The following is a 16,537-nucleotide window of genomic DNA, read 5'->3' as shown; positions in this document are numbered from 1 at the left end:
AAAAAAATTTTTTTTAACGTTTATTTTTTTTTCAACGTTTTTTTTTTTTTATTTTTATTTTTGGGACAGAGAGAGACAGAGCATGAACGGGGGAGGGGCAGAGAGAGAGGGAGACACAGAATCGGAAACAGGCTCCAGGCTCTGAACCATCAGCCCAGAGCCCGACGCGGGGCTCGAACTCACGGACCGCGAGATCGTGACCTGGCTGAAGTCGGACGCTTAACCGACTGCGCCACCCAGGCGCCCCGGACGTTTATTTATTTTTGAGACAATGCGAGAGACAGAGCATGAGCGGCAGAGGGACAGATAGAGGGAGATACAGAATCTGAGGCAGGCTCCAGGCTCCACGCTGTCAACACAGAGCCCGACGTGGGGCTCGAACTCATGAACCGCGAGATCATGACCTGAGTTGAAGTTGGATGCTCAACCGTCTGAGCCACCGAGGCGCCCCGTTTTTATTTTATTTTAACATAAAATAGGTTTATATTATATTTTGAGAGAGAGAGAATGCAAGCAGGGAAGGGGCGGAGAGAGAGGGAGACACAAAATCCGAAGCAGTCTCCAGGCTCTTAATCGTTGGCATAGAACCTGACTTGAGGCTCTAACTCACAGACCGTGAGGTCATGACCTGAGCTGAAGTCGGACGCTTAACTGACTGAGCCACCCAGGCACCCCTCTTTTATGATTTCTAACTGTGTTTTTTAATTTAATGTGATCAGATAATATTATGAGTTACATTATATATATATAATGATAATATATATAATAATATATATATAAACATATATAAATAATAATACATAGTAACAAAAATTAAAAGAGTAATAAAAGAATATACAGTTACAAGTAAGTGGAAGCAAAGACTTTATTTATTATTTATATCATCTTTCATTTTTGGACGTCTGTGCCCAGCACAGTGAATGTTTGTTGAATGAATACATGAACAAGTTCTCAGCTTGAAATTAAGTGAAACTAAGGCCTGGAAAGCTGGTGATGTCTAGAAGGTAGATCAAGAGATGATGACAGAACATAAAATTAAGTAAAAGCGTAAAATAGAGAAATATGTTGATGAAGATTAGAATGATTTTAGGTATGTTGGGATTTTAAGAGCCCTTTATAAGATGTAAAAGTGGCTTTAATTTTATATACAGGAAAATGTTGAGGTAAGATTACCGTGATACAAACATAAACTATTTTTGGTGTATGTTGTGTATATGTTTAAAAATGTCTATAAACATTATTATTCTTATACTTTCAGAGGAAGTTTGGAAGGGAAGAGAGAACAAAAGAGTTATAAAGCCGTTCTAGAAGACCCAATGTTGAAGTTTTCAGGGCTGTACCAGGAGACATGCTCAGATCTTTATGTTACTTGTCAAGTTTTTGCAGAAGGGAAGCCTCTGGCCTTGCCAGTGAGAACATCCTACAAAGCATTTAGTACAAGATGGAAGTAAGTTGTTGTCTTGCATATGGTGGGTTCCAGACTATTCTTCTATTTCTTTATAAATGTGGCAAGAATGATTTGGTAGGGATTAAAGAGGAAATTAAAAAAAAAAAAATTTGTACCTAATACCTATAAGCATTGATCTAATAGTTTAAAGCAGTAGCCTCCTCAGATGGAATAAAATATTATATATAGTAATATTGTAAGCGCAGTTTAGGTAGAAGTGAATTTGTGTTTGTATTCAATATATTGGTGTATTTTTATAAGTACCTGACTGATTCACAAAATGAGCCAAACCAAAAATATATGTATAACATCTTTAAATTTTCTACCACTCTACTCCCTGAACACGTGAACACTTCTGGATTGTCTGAAATGTTGTCCAACCTGATGTTTGTAGCTCAGATTTTCAGAGAGAGAGATCTGTTGTCATCTGTTCGGATCAGATTTTTATTATTATTTTAAATATGAAGCTAACTTAAAAAAAAGTTCATGGTTTATTGAGCATGGTACATTAGCAGACCATTGTTGGGTTGCAAGGTAAATCTAGTGAACATGAAGTTCCTGTTTTTCCAGAACACTGTTGTGGGTCCTGAAATCAAACTCTTGTCTCCTCTTATTTGATAGATTATGTGGTGCAGTTTTGTTGCTCTACCCATGAGGTTATTCAGCACCCTGGTAGGCTCTCTGCAGGATTCACAGGTTATGTGCCTCTTAAGGAAGAAGCTTATGCCCACAGTGTTAATGAAAAAAAGGTGTGACCAAATGGACTACCAGGTTGAGGGTACAGCCCTGTGTTTACCAAGTGTGGTCTAGTAGGTTGAGAAGGGTTTTTTCAGAGAGCAGAAGTCTGAGCTCTAGTGATCTGGCTTCATTGAAACCAACTATTTTAATAGTGTAATTTCTTTAGTAGTCCTTTTGTGGATAGCTATAAACACACACAAACACACTCAAGTATATATATATATGTATATACTTGTTATTTTGGAAAATTTCAAACCTGCAAATGTAGAGAGAATAATACAATGAACTTCCAAGACTATTATCTAGCTTTGATAATTACTAAATCAAAGTCAATCGTGTTTCATCTATATCCAGTTATTTTAAAGCATATTCCAAATATTTTATCATTCTAACTGTGGTTCTGTGTATTTGTTTTTTGTTTTTGTTTTTGTTTTTGTTTTTGTTTTTTTTTTGAGAGAGAATATGTACATGCAGGGGGAAGGACAGAGGGAGATGGAGAATCTTGAGCAGGCTCCACGCCTAACGTGGACCCTGACTCAGGGCTCGATCTCACTGAGATCATGACCTGAACTGAAATCAAGAGTCCGATGCTTAACTGACTGAGCCACCCAGGCCTCCCTTTGTGTATTTCTTTTGTTAAACAAAACTGCAGTACATAATTATAATACATAATTACATCTACAGCAATGGACCAGGATTCCTTAATTATATCAGGTTTTTAAACTGGAATCAGGAAATGTGCAAAAACCTGAAATTGTATGTAGAATTTTGTATCTTGTGCATTTTTACAAGGACAGAGCTCAAAGCTTTTATTAGATTTTTTGAGGTGGCTTATAACTTCAAAAAAGACTTTAAAATTACAAATTAGGTTTAGACCATCAACATTTATGGTGAGTTCCACTTTTCTTGGTGAGGGAAATTGTATAGTGGTTTTGCTTCATGCCTTGGCAATAAAGAAAATTAGAGAAAAAGCATATTCCCAGTTACAGGGAGATTCAAGTCTTTTCCCATTTGCCAACTCCTTTCTTCATTTGATATGTATTATGTATTGTTGAAAGATATAGACTGCCATATTCGCTGTCCCAAAGTTTGAATTTTTTTTATATTTTTAAAATTGTGACTACACAAGTGAGTGCTTACTACACAAGTAAGTACTGCAGAATGATTAAAGTGGCTTCTTTTAATTGAAAGGTTCAACACATCTGTGTAGGAGATAGGGTGAGACAATACCTCATGTTGGGTTAATATGAGGATAGGCTTTTTGTTTGGTTTATTTGTTTCTTTTAAATATATTCTTTTGGCTCAGGGGGAAGACATTTGTAGATTTTGTACACCCTGCTCTTTGGTATTTAAGAGGTGAATTTTTTACAGTTTATCAAACCAAAAATTGCCCTCCTAAAATGCTTAAGGGCAAACTTTTCACAGTCACCTTCTATACACTTAAAAAAGAAATAGTGTAAACTTAGGAAAAATAAATTATACTGTAAAAGGATCTCTTACAATGTAAAATTTTGCATTTCCTTAGTTTAGACCGTATTTTTGGATAGTTGAGATTCCTAATGATCTGAATCTGATTTTTGAGATTCTGATAGTGAGTTGTGAGAGTTCAAATAGTAAGGATTCATCCAAAATTTACCCAAGTCTATTCTGTCTTCTCCTATTCTATCCTGTCCATAGTGGGGAATCTTGTACTTTAGTTACATTTAAATAGAGTTGTCGGGGCGCCTGGGTGGCGCAGTCGGTTAAGCGTCCGACTTCAGCCAGGTCACGATCTTGAGGTGCGTGAGTTCGAGCCCCGCATCAGGCTCTGGGCTGATGGCTCAGAGCCTGGAGCCTGTTTCCGATTCTGTGTCTCCCTCTCTCTCTGCCCCTCCCCCATTCATGCTCTGTCTCTCTCTGTCCCAAAAATAAATAAACGTTGAAAAAAAAAATTTAAATAGAGTTGTCATTTGTGTGGAATATTGCAGATTTCCATGTTTTATATGTAAGTATTATTCTGTAGGCAAGTGGTTTAAATCTTTTTTTTTTTTTTAATTTATATTCTCTCCTGTCCCATAAAGGATATAACATGACTTTAGAGAGAGAAACATAGACTGATAATCTAATATAATTAAGAAATGACAAAAGTAGGATTGAGGAGTGCACTGGTCAGACAAGAAGGTTAGTACAGTCGTATGTGGGGTGGTGAGAATCCAGCCATGCAGAATCAGGCTTCAGAATATTGAAATGTTTTGAAAGTTGCCAACTAGATTTAGTCTCTAGCTCAGTGAGGGTTGGGGCGTGTGGAAGGCCTGATGTGCTGAGAGGGAGAGAACAAAATGGGGTTCAGAATTTATATCTTCTTGATATCTGATCAGATCTTTCCATAATTTCTGGAAAATCTAGAGTTTTTTGGTTTTTTTTTTAATTTTTTTTTTCAACGTTTATTTATTTTTGAGACAGAGAGAGACAGAGCATGAACGGGGGAGGGGCAGAGAGAGAGGGAGACACAGAATCGGAAACAGGCTCCAGGCTCTGAGCCATCAGCCCAGAGCCTGATGCGGGGCTCGAACTCCCGGACCGCGAGATCATGACCTGGTTGAAGTCGGACGCTTAACCGACTGCGCCACCCAGGCGCCCCTAGAGTTTTGAAATCATATATCTGCAGATTGATTTTCTTCAAAAGAACTCTTCTGCAGCAGTCCAGTATATAAAACAGGTTACAGTATAGTTAATTTGATTTTAAAAAGGTGTGGGGGTGTGTTTTTAGATGACAAGTTTGAGGCAGATGATTGTGTGGTCATAGATATTGTTTTTTAGTCAAAGGACAGAATATAGAAGTGAGAATTTCCATAGTTCATTTTGGATATTGTTGTTGATTTTTCTGTCTTTAGCCTGTATTAGTTAATTTTTGTGTTTTTTTTTCCTTGGCACAAGATGATACTGCTTAGTATTTATCCTTTCAGTCAGACCCACCTTGTGTACAGTAATTAAATAAATTCATTTAGTTCCTGAAGTTTATCTAGTGAAGAATGGCTTTTTTGAGAAAGGCTTTTTTGAGAGATGATTTATTTTTTTAAGTTCTTCATAGAAGAAAAGGATTTAATAACTTTTGATTCTCCTTTAAATTGGTAGTCATGTCTAATTTTCCTGTAGGTCCTTGAATTTATATGATGGGCATAAATGATTTATCCTTTAAGTTTTTGAAAATTCTGTTCAATTTCTTACTGATGCAGATGTATTTGACCTAGACTGGGATATGCCCCTTTGATAATAATTTTGAGTAAACAGAATAATTTTGAGTAAACAGAGAGAAACAGTTCTGTGTGTCTTCTGGGTATTAGTTTGTATATTGTTTGCATAATTTTCTTTTGGGATTTTAAAAGCCATCTGTTGTTTAAGGGAGTTGAAATTGTCAAATAGATTCAGTATGAAGTTTGAATGCAGAAGAAAATTTGCAGGGATAAATAGAAATAAAAAAAAGAGCTGTGTTATCGTTACTAAATTATTAAGCATGAACATTCTTTAGTGAAATCATATATACAGGTATGCTTTAAAAATGTGACACCTGATAGCTTTGCATTATCAGTATTGATGAAATAACTTGAGGAACAGAAAAATATGTAAAAAATTGTCATATGTTTGTCCAGAGCAGTCTGGTAACTTCTTCATGTTAGGGTGGTAGGAGATAGTCTACTTTGACCTCTTTAGGGTTTTGGTTGTTTTTTTCTCCTTTGTTTAGGTACTCTTGTATAATATGGGACCATACTATCCTCAGCAGCATTTTGAATAATTATTTTTTTTCTCTTTATAATGTAAAAACTGTGTTCTGGAAAATGCTTATAGATAATCATACTTAGGTTCAAAACAAGTTTGGATCTAACATGCTTGTGTTTTACCAGATTTTTATTAGCCATTATCACTTTCCTGTGTCTTAGTGATATTATGTGAATTTCTTGATTAAAGAATACCAGTGTAAATTTTCATGAGCTTGGCTTTTCATTATTTTTTTTTCATATGTTCTGTATTTAAAATTGAAGTTGCCTCCATCAGAATCGAGGTAAGTGTCACATTTTTTGTAGTACCAACCTAATCTTTTGGAACATTTTCTCTGGACAAATCATACAAAAGTATGGTTTGTTAATTTAAAAGGAAGTTTACACACACACACACACACACACACACACACACACACTTTATTTCCTTAGCTTTATGTTTATGTTGACTTTATTTCTATAGCTGGAATGAATGGCTAAAACTGCCTGTAAAATACCCAGACCTGCCCAGGAATGCCCAAGTGGCCCTCACTATATGGGATGTGTATGGACCAGGGAAGGCAGTGCCTGTGGGAGGAACAACGGTTTCGCTCTTTGGAAAATATGGGTAAGCATTCTTTTCTTCTGATCTTTTTAGGAATGTTGAGAGAGCTTTTCTTTTTGGGAGAGCTTTAATAGTTTATACCCACTCTGGTGCTCTGTGTCCTATGAAGCAAAAACATATTTGGTATACATGATTCCTTTATTCTTGAGACTGAATTTGACACAAATTTCCTATGGGATATGCAGGTAGATTAATTAAGAAACGCAACTTCAGTTACTATACAGTTAGTGATTGGTAATATGATTTCTATTTGAAAATAGTCATTAGAAATTCGAATCTTGCTAGAAAAAGAGGCTCTTTGGTGTATACTGTAATTGCATTGTTAATGCATTTTTTTTTTTTGCTTTCTCAAAGTAGTGACAGGGCAATAAGCAGAGTTAAAAAGCATTGCTAATAATGACAGTGATTATATCACTGTGACTGTATCATTGAAAAGGTGTCAACTCAGTTTTTAAAAATTTACAGATAATAGAAGTTTGTTGTAAAACAATAACAACAACAACAACAAAAGCATAATCCTGAAAGGTATTTTTTCTCCTTTTTTCTCCTGGAACAGAAGGATCACTATCTTTAGAGAATTGGTGATATTCTATTATTCTTTTCTGTGTTTATTAATTGGGGTTTTCCTCTAAAGAACGTGGTCTTTCATCAGGTATTGAGTTATCTCGGTACACTGTTTATATAGGAAAGGCAGATGAATGTTCACTTTTTTCTCCTTTACCAATTTTAAGAATGAGTTTGTGTTCTGATAACTTGTCTATTTGATGATGGAGTTTTTTTTTTTTTCCTTTTTGTTTTTAAGTTTGTCATTAACTTTTAGTCTTAAACATTTTTGAAATGTTTTAATTAATTTCTGTCTTTAGTCTTCACAGTGTTCAAACACTCCCATTTTTGGTCAGTAATAGTTCCTCCAAGCTTATCCCCTCCCTGGTTCTGTGACAGTACTCCAGTAGTCATTCGTACCTTCTTTGCTGTCTGGTTGACACACTATTTCATGCTAATTGGGCAGTTTCTCATCCCCGAACTGGAATCTCTGAAACCCGACTTCTTTTCAGTGCAAAATAGGTAGAGAACTTAATCTAGGTATTATCAGACTTATTAATTTGTGTTGATTTTAAAGTCGGATAATGTTATTGCCTGAATTAACTTGCACATCATTAAATTTAAACGAAGATGGTCATATTTTGATATGTTCGTTTACTGTTTGTGTATGTTTCTGTGAATTGCTTTTTGATGTCCACCTATTTTTTCAAAAAGCGAAATATAATTCACATGCCATAAAATTCTGCTTTCTTTTTGAGTTGTCAGTTTTCTTACTAATGTATAGGTGTTATTTGTAGATTAATGAAATTACCCATTTGCATGTTACATGTTACAAATACTGTGTTTCCTGTTCGACTTTTTTTGAATTAGTATATATTTATTTGTTTGCTTGCTGTTCATGGACCTTAAATTATCATGTTGATCAGCTTTTATTTTTATGGGCTGTGAATTGTTTTAGAAAGTCCTTTTCTAATTTTAAAAGAGATTTCCTCTTATGATTTTTATTCTTATTTAAGTCTTTGATTCATCTAAAATCACTTTCTGAAAGGGGTGATGTATTGAGAATCAACTTAAAAAATACCAGAATACTGACAAATGGCTACTTACTTGTCTTAACACTATTTATTAAATTGGCCTTTGTTTCCAAATGTTTTGAAATGGTACCCTTATATATTCAGTTCATCACATATTGAAGTCTAAGAGAAACAGTGTAGTATATCATACGGTGGTGGTTAGGGATGCAGCATGGAGAACCAGATTATCTGGGTTCAAATCCTGGCTCATTTGTTTATTATCTTTGTACCCTTGGGCAAGTTATTTAATATCCTGCTGCCTCAGTTTCCTCATCTCTAAAATGATATAACAATATTTATCTTATAGAGTAGTTTATGATGATAAATTACTGAAGACACATAATTAACTTAATAAGTGTTCAGTAAATATTAGCTTCAACATTATTTCTGAACTATTCTGTTAGTCTTGAATACTATTATAAAATGTTTTAATATTAGATGAGGAGCATTTTCCTTATTTGCCTTTTTATAATTTCTCTGGATGTTGTTTGTTAGATAAACTTTTTATTATTTCTTCAAATAAAAAAAGCTCACTGTTATTTTGTTAGGAAATTGTATTGAATTAGATATGTTAATTAAAGGAGAAAATTGACACCTTTGTAATATTGAATTTTGCCGTCCAGGGATAGGGTGTGTCAGAAAGCCTTCAACTCATGAACAAAATCTAGATGTAATTTCATTTAGAATACTTTGGTTGCTTAATAATGTGAAGGTATTTTTGTTTGATGTAATTATTAAAGAGATATTTATTACTGAAATTCATGAAAGAACAAATTTAGACATAGTCTGACACATTACATATAATTTGGTTAAAATAGCATGTTACATTAGAATGGACATGTCACTAAGTCAGTATTGTTCCTTTTCCAGAGCGTCTGTTCCTTTTTGCTGTTCTCTACTAGGGTGGGGTTTGCCACACAGTAAAAAAGTGCACAACAGTTTATTACTCTTGCTGTATAGTTAGTGGTTAAATGTTCTTGAGAAACAACAGATACACCTCTTGGTTTTTCCTCTTGACCTCTTTATAAGTGGTTTCCCTTTTGGAAAATCAGCTGGAGGTTTTGCCATAAAAGCACACCTCTGCATTTAGATGACCTTAGGATATAGTTTCAGGAGACAATTGGACTAGACAGTAAGTATGAGACAACCGAAATTTCCACAGAAGTGCAGAAAAATGAACTGCCTAAAGCCAAACAAACTCTTTCTTTCTCAAATTAACATTTGTGACCCAGTTTTACTTGACTTTTGGCAAGTTTTTGAAAAGTACATGAAGTCAGTAGTAATCAACCTATGAATAAGAAGCATCTGGTAAGCTCACTAGACAGTCATCTTCCTGTGTTCTCACTAATTTAGTGAGGGTGTCATGGGGCCCAAGATTCGGCATTTTTAGTAAGCAGGATCCCGAGTGATGCTGTGGCCTATGGATCAACATTTTGGGAAACGCTGCATTAACCTTTTTATAATAGTCGACTTATAGAACTTATGCCAGCAGTTGTTTTCAAAGTTTCTTTCATCCTGTTGCCCGCTTGATTTGTATTTCTGTATGAACCCCAGTAAAGGAAGCATTCCTTTACCTCCCATCCAAACCATGATGGAAATGTGCCTGAAACATGAGTCAGTAGTATTTGTTGTACTTTAAGAAGTAATTAAACCCCAAATATTTCCATGAAGGTAGTGGTAGCAATAGGTGGGAGTTCAACTTCAATTCGTTTTCCTGATATTAAGTAAATTAAGACTTTGAATCTTGGAGAGTCCTCTGTTTTTTCATAACTCTTAACTGGACATTAGGTCATGCTGCCCGTCCATGTCCTGAACACATGAGGTGTCAGGTGAAAATAAAACATGTTGGAGATTGGTACTGACTCTGTGCAACTCCCTCACTTAGAGCAGGGTTTCTCAAATAGGACTGCTTGACTTATTACTTTCCGAATTCCTGCCTTATCTCTGTACTGAGTATCTCTGTACTTGATTAACTGAATTAGCTCACTTTTAAAACAAAAACAAAAACAAAACACATAGCTCCTATGTGGTTGTATGTCAGTTAGCCAAATGATAACATCAGATTTCAATAGAGGTTTCTCTGATACTTTGAACAGTGGGGAAGGAATGAAGAAAAGGTGGATCATCTACTCCTGTTCCCTCTAGGTTGACATTTATCCTGACCTTCACCTCAGAAAAAGGAAGCATAAGAAACTTTATGAAATTGAAATAAGTCCTTTTTCTCTGTGTGTCCTGGGGTCTTTCCTTGAGATGAACTGGGTTGTGCTGCATGTAAGCCCAGGCGTCTCCTGGCACGGTACTAGACTGTGTGCAGCTTTGTGTGTGACTGCTCAGGATGTTCAGGTGTTGTGGCAGGGTACACACCTCCGCTGGTACTGCGGGGTCACAGCTGCTTCTCTGCATGCTGCTGCTGACATTTCGGCAGAGAGAGTGGCATCCATCTTTTAGGTGGCCTCAGCAGGAAGCTGCTGCAGTTGTTTTTTTTTTTTTTTTTCCTTCCTACTGTTAAAAATCATGTCACGTGCCACCACGGTTTTTGTGATTTAAGGAAACTGCTTTAGACTGTAGTTTCTTCAGATGTTTCTTGAACCATTACATAACCCCAGTTGCTCCTCACCTTTTCCCCTAAGTAGGGCTGGTATGGACTTAGTTTTTAAGAAGTGGTCTTCAAAGCATGTGATAGTTGTCTTATAATATTGGGAACCTTGTGACTGTCAACTCTTGGTATTTGCTAATGTCTGTTTTGTTTACTTGAGTCTGTGTGAAGCAGTGCTTCTTGGAGAATAGTATAATTAATAATTGAAAGACTCATCTCTTAAGATACAGCCAGAATGACTAATTGTCCTCATTTTGAAAGTTTAGCTGGTGAGATTTCTAAGTAGCTAAAAAACGGATTGATCATTAGATTGAATTGGCAGAGAACCATAAGCAGGCTGCAGATTTCTCGTGCAGATGTTTTTCCACATGTGAATTTGAAAGTCAGGGCAGTGGCTGCGATAGTGGCTTGGCACTGGGAGCTGGAACGTCAGCAGCAGCTGTTGCTGGGGCCTCCGCTGGAGTCCGAAGGAGATCCTGCTATGCTGTATCTTTTGTCTTGCCTGTTTGGCTTAATTTCCCAAGTGGACATGATGCTCTGAGCATCTTTTGGCTTGCCACCTGGAGGCTGTGTAACTCTCTGCAAAGGTTCCATTAGTGTCAAAAGAAAGTAATATGTTCACTTGATCATTTGAGTCACTTGGCATCACCCCTTCCCTCCACGTCCCGTATCCTTAAATCTTCTCTCCAGATTCATCCCAAGGCACCTAAATCATTTAGTAAACTGACTTCCTGCCAAATGTACTTATTTTTGATTTAGTTACATTCAGCCAGTCACAGTATTCACTGGGGGATACAGAGGTAGAGAGAAGGAAGGCAGGCCTTCTGCTGTTTCTCAAGGTACATGTAAGGATATTCATTTAAAGTGGCATTATTGCTTCACTGTACCCAGTTTCTTAGAGACTAAGCAGGTCTGCTTGATATTGAATCTATACCTGATTTGAAAGAAAGTGAACTTCATAAAAGGCTGGCATATGTGCTTTTTTTGTAATATAACTTTTTGATCTTTAATATGGTAGATAAATCTTGAGAATTTTTATTTTTTACAACTAATCAGTGCATTTTTGGGGGGCCTCTAAGGTAAGCTTTTGCATGGCTGCTGGGTGCCTCCTGTTTATTGCCAGCCTTAAAGACCTTGTAACAAGTATGGTTATACCTTAGTCTTACTGTGCTCATGAGCTTGTAGCTATCGTTTATCATTCCATTCTCATTGTTCATGGCATCATTGCTTATATACATTACAGAATCAGTGAAAATCCTCTTTATTATCTGGGAAAAATCTGTGAAGAAATTCTCCATTAGTCAGAACATGATAATAAATGGCTTAAAAATTTTGTGTAAGCCTTTCATAGTTAAGTATAATGTTTTTAAAGATGGAAAAATGCTATATCAATATATGTAATGTACTTTATTAAATTTTTTTTTAACGTTTATTAATTTTTGAGAGGCAGAGCATGAGTGGGGGGGGGGGGCAGAGAGAGAGGGAGACACAGAATCTGAAGCAGGCTCCAGGTTCTGAGCTGTCAGCACAGAGCCTGGCTCGAGGCTTGAACTCATGAACCGTGAGATCATGACCTGAGCCAAAGTCCGACGCTTAACTGACTGAAGCCACCCAGGCACCTCATAATGTACTTTATTTTAAAAAAAATTATTAAATGTGAGAGTGTGCAAAATGCTTTGGACTTGCCTACTCACTTCCAGTCTTATTTTTTTCCGTTGCAGTCATCAGCTTCCTCTTTGAGCTTTGGGAGGATGCTCTTTGATAGACTTTATATTGTTTGAAAGGTCTTGTTTAAACAACAACAACAACAACAACACTTAAGAAAAAAGAGAACACACTAACAGAAGGAAATCTCTAATCCTTCCCTGAAAAAACACTCAGACACTTAATAGTAGCATATTTAAAAAACAGTTGTCTGAATCTCCTTTATGACTTTGCTCAACCTTTACTCTAGATCTTCTTGGTAGCTTTGGAAGGAAATTTGGCCATCAATAATCATATATATAGTTTTTCACTATAAAGCAGGATCTCACCATCCTCAGATTGAATTTTGGCTGTATGTTAAATCTCTTGATTCATAGACATGGGATTTTTTTCTTATACGAATCTGCATTTGTATTCTGTTTTAGACCTATCTCTTGTGCAAAAGAAGGTAGGAGACAAATCATGATACCTAGTGAAAGGCTGATAATAGCTAACATTTATTGAGTACTTCCTGTGTGGCAGGCACGATTCTAAGTACTTCTTACTTCTACCGATCTATTTAATTTTTCTAACAACTCTGAGATACAGGTAGTCTTTATAATCTTATTTTATAGATGAGAAAACAGACATAGAGGTTGGGTAATATACCCAAGGTCATGTAGGTAATAGTTGATGGCACTGCTGGGATTCAGATCCCAGCATTTTGACTTCACCTTCTACTGTGCTGAATTGTCACTTAAAGTAGAGAGTTATGTATTCATTTAAATTTGGTTTCAGTTATTATAAATGTGACATTCTTTTATTTGATAGGAATTTGGTCTCTATTATTTCTCAGATCTCCACTGAAATGATGAAATGTGAGTGTGGTCTATTATGGAACTTTCTATTTCTACTCTCCTTGTAGGATTTCTGTAATAGTTCTGTGTGGAGGGGAAAAGAATGGCATGTAAAAAAACAGTGTTAACATGGATTTTAGTTGCTTAGTTAATTGCTTTACAACCCACTGGAGGTTTCAGGCTTGGCAAGACAGACATGCATTTTCCTGTGTGGAATTCTCTCTGTTTTAGGAACCTAAATGTCCTATAATGAACTGCATTAATTTACTTCTACCCTGAACACTATCTTTTCGCCTAGCATGTTTCGCCAAGGGATGCACGACTTGAAAGTCTGGCCTAATGTAGAAGCAGATGGATCAGAACCCACAAAAACTCCTGGCAGAACAAGCAGTACTCTCTCAGAAGATCAGATGAGCCGCCTTGCCAAGGTAAGCAAGAAATTTGGATCAGGTGGAAAGTTCTGAATGTGTCTACTATAGTACAAATGACATTATGACTTGTCCGATTATTTTTTAATTTAAATTTAATTTTTTTAAGTTTATTTATTTTGAGAGAGAGAGAGAGAGAATGAGAGGGATGGAGGGAAAGTAGGGGAGGGGGAGAGAGAGAGGGAAAGAGGATTGCAAGTAGGTTCTGCACTGTCAGCGCAGAGCTGACACGGAGCTCAAACTCAGGAACCATGACCTGAGCTGAAATCAAGAATCTGACTGACTCTTGATTAACTCACTGAGCCACCCAGGTGCCCCTATTTTAATTTTTAATAAGAATATTATTGAAATAATAATTCATATACCATAAAATTCACCCTTAGAGAATGTATAGTTGAGTTGCTTTTAGTAAATTCACTAAAAGTTGAATATGTAGTCACACTACTATTTAATTTTAGAACATTTTCATCAAATATGTCACCATGCACTGTACCTATTAGTGGTCAATCCCCGTTCCCTCTGCTCTTTGGTTCCTGGCAACTACTGATCTACTTTTTATTTCTGTGGATTTTCCTATTCTGGACGTTTCAAAAAATAGAATTATATAATACATAGCCCTTTGTGTTTGAATTCTGTCAGATTTGAAACTGTGGAGCTTTTGGTGATATTTTCAAGATAACCACTTTTTTTTGGTGATATAGTCTTAAAGATGCAGGTGTTACATGCTACAGATTCTTACATTGCTTGCTTGGAGGTAAAGATTCCTTGTATTACTAGCTGGTCTAAATGGCTCTCACACCTCCCCTGTCTCTTTTTTTTGTAAGCAGACTGAATTACTACCTTTTAATTTAAAAAATGCTTCATTTATTTATTTATTTATTATTATTATTATTATTTTTAATTTACATCCAAATTAGTTAGCATATAGTGCAACAATGATTTCAGGAGTAGAGTCCTTAATGCCCCTTACCCATTTAGCCCATCCCCCACCTCCCACAACCCTTCCAGTAACCCTCTGTTTGTTCTCCATATTTAAGAATCTCTTATGTCTTGTCCCCTTCCCTGTTTTTATATTATTTATGCTTCCCTTCCCTTGTGTTCATCTGTTCTGTGTCTTAAAGTCCTCATATGAGTAAAGTCATATGATATTTGTCTTTCTCTAATTCGCTTAGCATAATACCCTGTAGTTCCATCCACGCAGTTGCAAATGGCAAGATTTCATTCTTTCTGATTGCCGAGTAATACTCCATTGTATATATATACCACATCTTCTTTATCCATTCATCCATCGATGGGCATTTGGGCTCTTTCCATACTTTGGCTATTGTTGATAGTGCTGCTAGAAACATTGGGGTGCACGTGCCCCTTCGAAACAGCATACCTGTATCCCTTGGATAAATACCTAATAGTGCAATTGCGGGGTCATAGGGTAGTTCTACTTTTAATTTTTTGAGGAACCTTCATACTGTTTTCCAGAGTGGCTGCACCAGTTTGCATTCCCACCAGCAATGCAAAAGAGATCCTCTTTCTCCACATCCTCGCCAGCATCTGTTGTTGCCTCAGTTGTTAATGTTAGCCATTCTGACAGGTGTGAGGTGGTTTCTCATTGTGGTTTTGATTTGTATTTCCCTGATGATGAGAGTGATTTGATCATTTTTTTATGTGTCGGTTGGCCATCTGGATGTCTTCTTTGGAGAAGTGTCTATTCACGTCTTTTGCGTATTTCTTCACCGGATTATTTGTTTTTTGGGTGTTGAGTTTGATAAGTTCTTTATAGATTTTGGATACTAACCCTTTATCTGATATTTCATTTGCAAATATCTTCTCCCATTCCGTCAGTTGTCTTTCCATTTTGCTATTTGTTTCCTTCGCTGTACAGAAGCTTTTTATTTTGATGAGGTCCCAATAGTTCATTTTTGCTTTTATTTCCCTTGCCTCTGGAGACATGTTGAGTAAGAAGTTGCTGTGGCCAAGATCAAAGAGGTTTTTGCCTGCTTTCTCCTCGAGGATTTTGATGGCTTCCTGTTTAATTTAGGTCTTTCATACATTTTGAGTTTATTTTTGCGTATGGTGTAAGAAAGTGGTCCAGGTTCATTCTTCTGCATGTCACTGTCCAGTTTTCCCAGCACCACTGGCTGAAGAGTCTATCTTTATTCCATTGGATATTCTTTCCTGCTGTGTCAAAGATGAGTTGGCCATACGTCTGTCAGTCCTTTTCTGGGTTCTCTATTCTGTTTCATTGATCTGTCTGTTTTTGTGCCAAAAAATTGTTTTAATGTAGTGTTTTCATTTAGGAAAAAAGGTAGGTTCAATTCTGTGTTTAACTCACAACAATATATCTTATGTGATGAATGTTTGTTCACAAAGTGCTATGCTAGATACTGCTTAAAGATCCTTTTACAATTCATTTATTAAGAGACTCTCTTTTAATTCTTACATGCAAATTTCCTTTGCAATCTTGTTCGTGTGGATAACTCTTTAGTGTCTGGAGAAAGTTTTCATGCCAAGCATTTTACAGCTTGTTGTCTCAACCCACATATGGAAGAAATATTAATTATCAAGAATAAGTACTTGCATTGGGTTTGCTTTGTTCTTCAACATAAAATTTTCGTTGTCAAGTTCATTCTGTGAATTTTGTATTGCTCTTTTATGGAAAAGTGATGTATGTCATGGTTTCCTCATAAGCTTTTTAAGCAAATTACTGTTGTCAGCTTCCCTCCCCCCATAATTAGAATTTAATTTCTAATTCAGCCACTCATTCTGAGGTTTTGTTTGCATTTTTACATGGGATACAGAAAAGTTCTCAAGCTTTT

General features: G+C 36.2%; 1 protein-coding gene across 1 annotated transcript in view; it reads left to right on the top strand.

The window, feature by feature from the left end:
* The window catches only part of PIK3C3 (phosphatidylinositol 3-kinase catalytic subunit type 3), a 148,297-nt gene that overhangs the window by 2,625 nt on the left and 129,135 nt on the right, over positions 1–16,537 (top strand). Inside the window, exons 2-4 of the mRNA XM_030335994.1 lie at positions 1,259–1,447; positions 6,404–6,547; positions 13,595–13,724. Of these exons, the coding sequence (XP_030191854.1) occupies positions 1,259–1,447; positions 6,404–6,547; positions 13,595–13,724 (463 nt within the window). The remainder of the gene's footprint in view (positions 1–1,258; positions 1,448–6,403; positions 6,548–13,594; positions 13,725–16,537) is intronic.

Source organism: Lynx canadensis, chromosome D3, assembly GCF_007474595.2.
Source record: "Lynx canadensis isolate LIC74 chromosome D3, mLynCan4.pri.v2, whole genome shotgun sequence".
NCBI classification, from domain to species: Eukaryota; Metazoa; Chordata; class Mammalia; order Carnivora; family Felidae; genus Lynx; species Lynx canadensis.
Note: the sequence above shows the minus strand (reverse complement) of the source record. Positions and strands in the feature narration are given on the sequence as shown.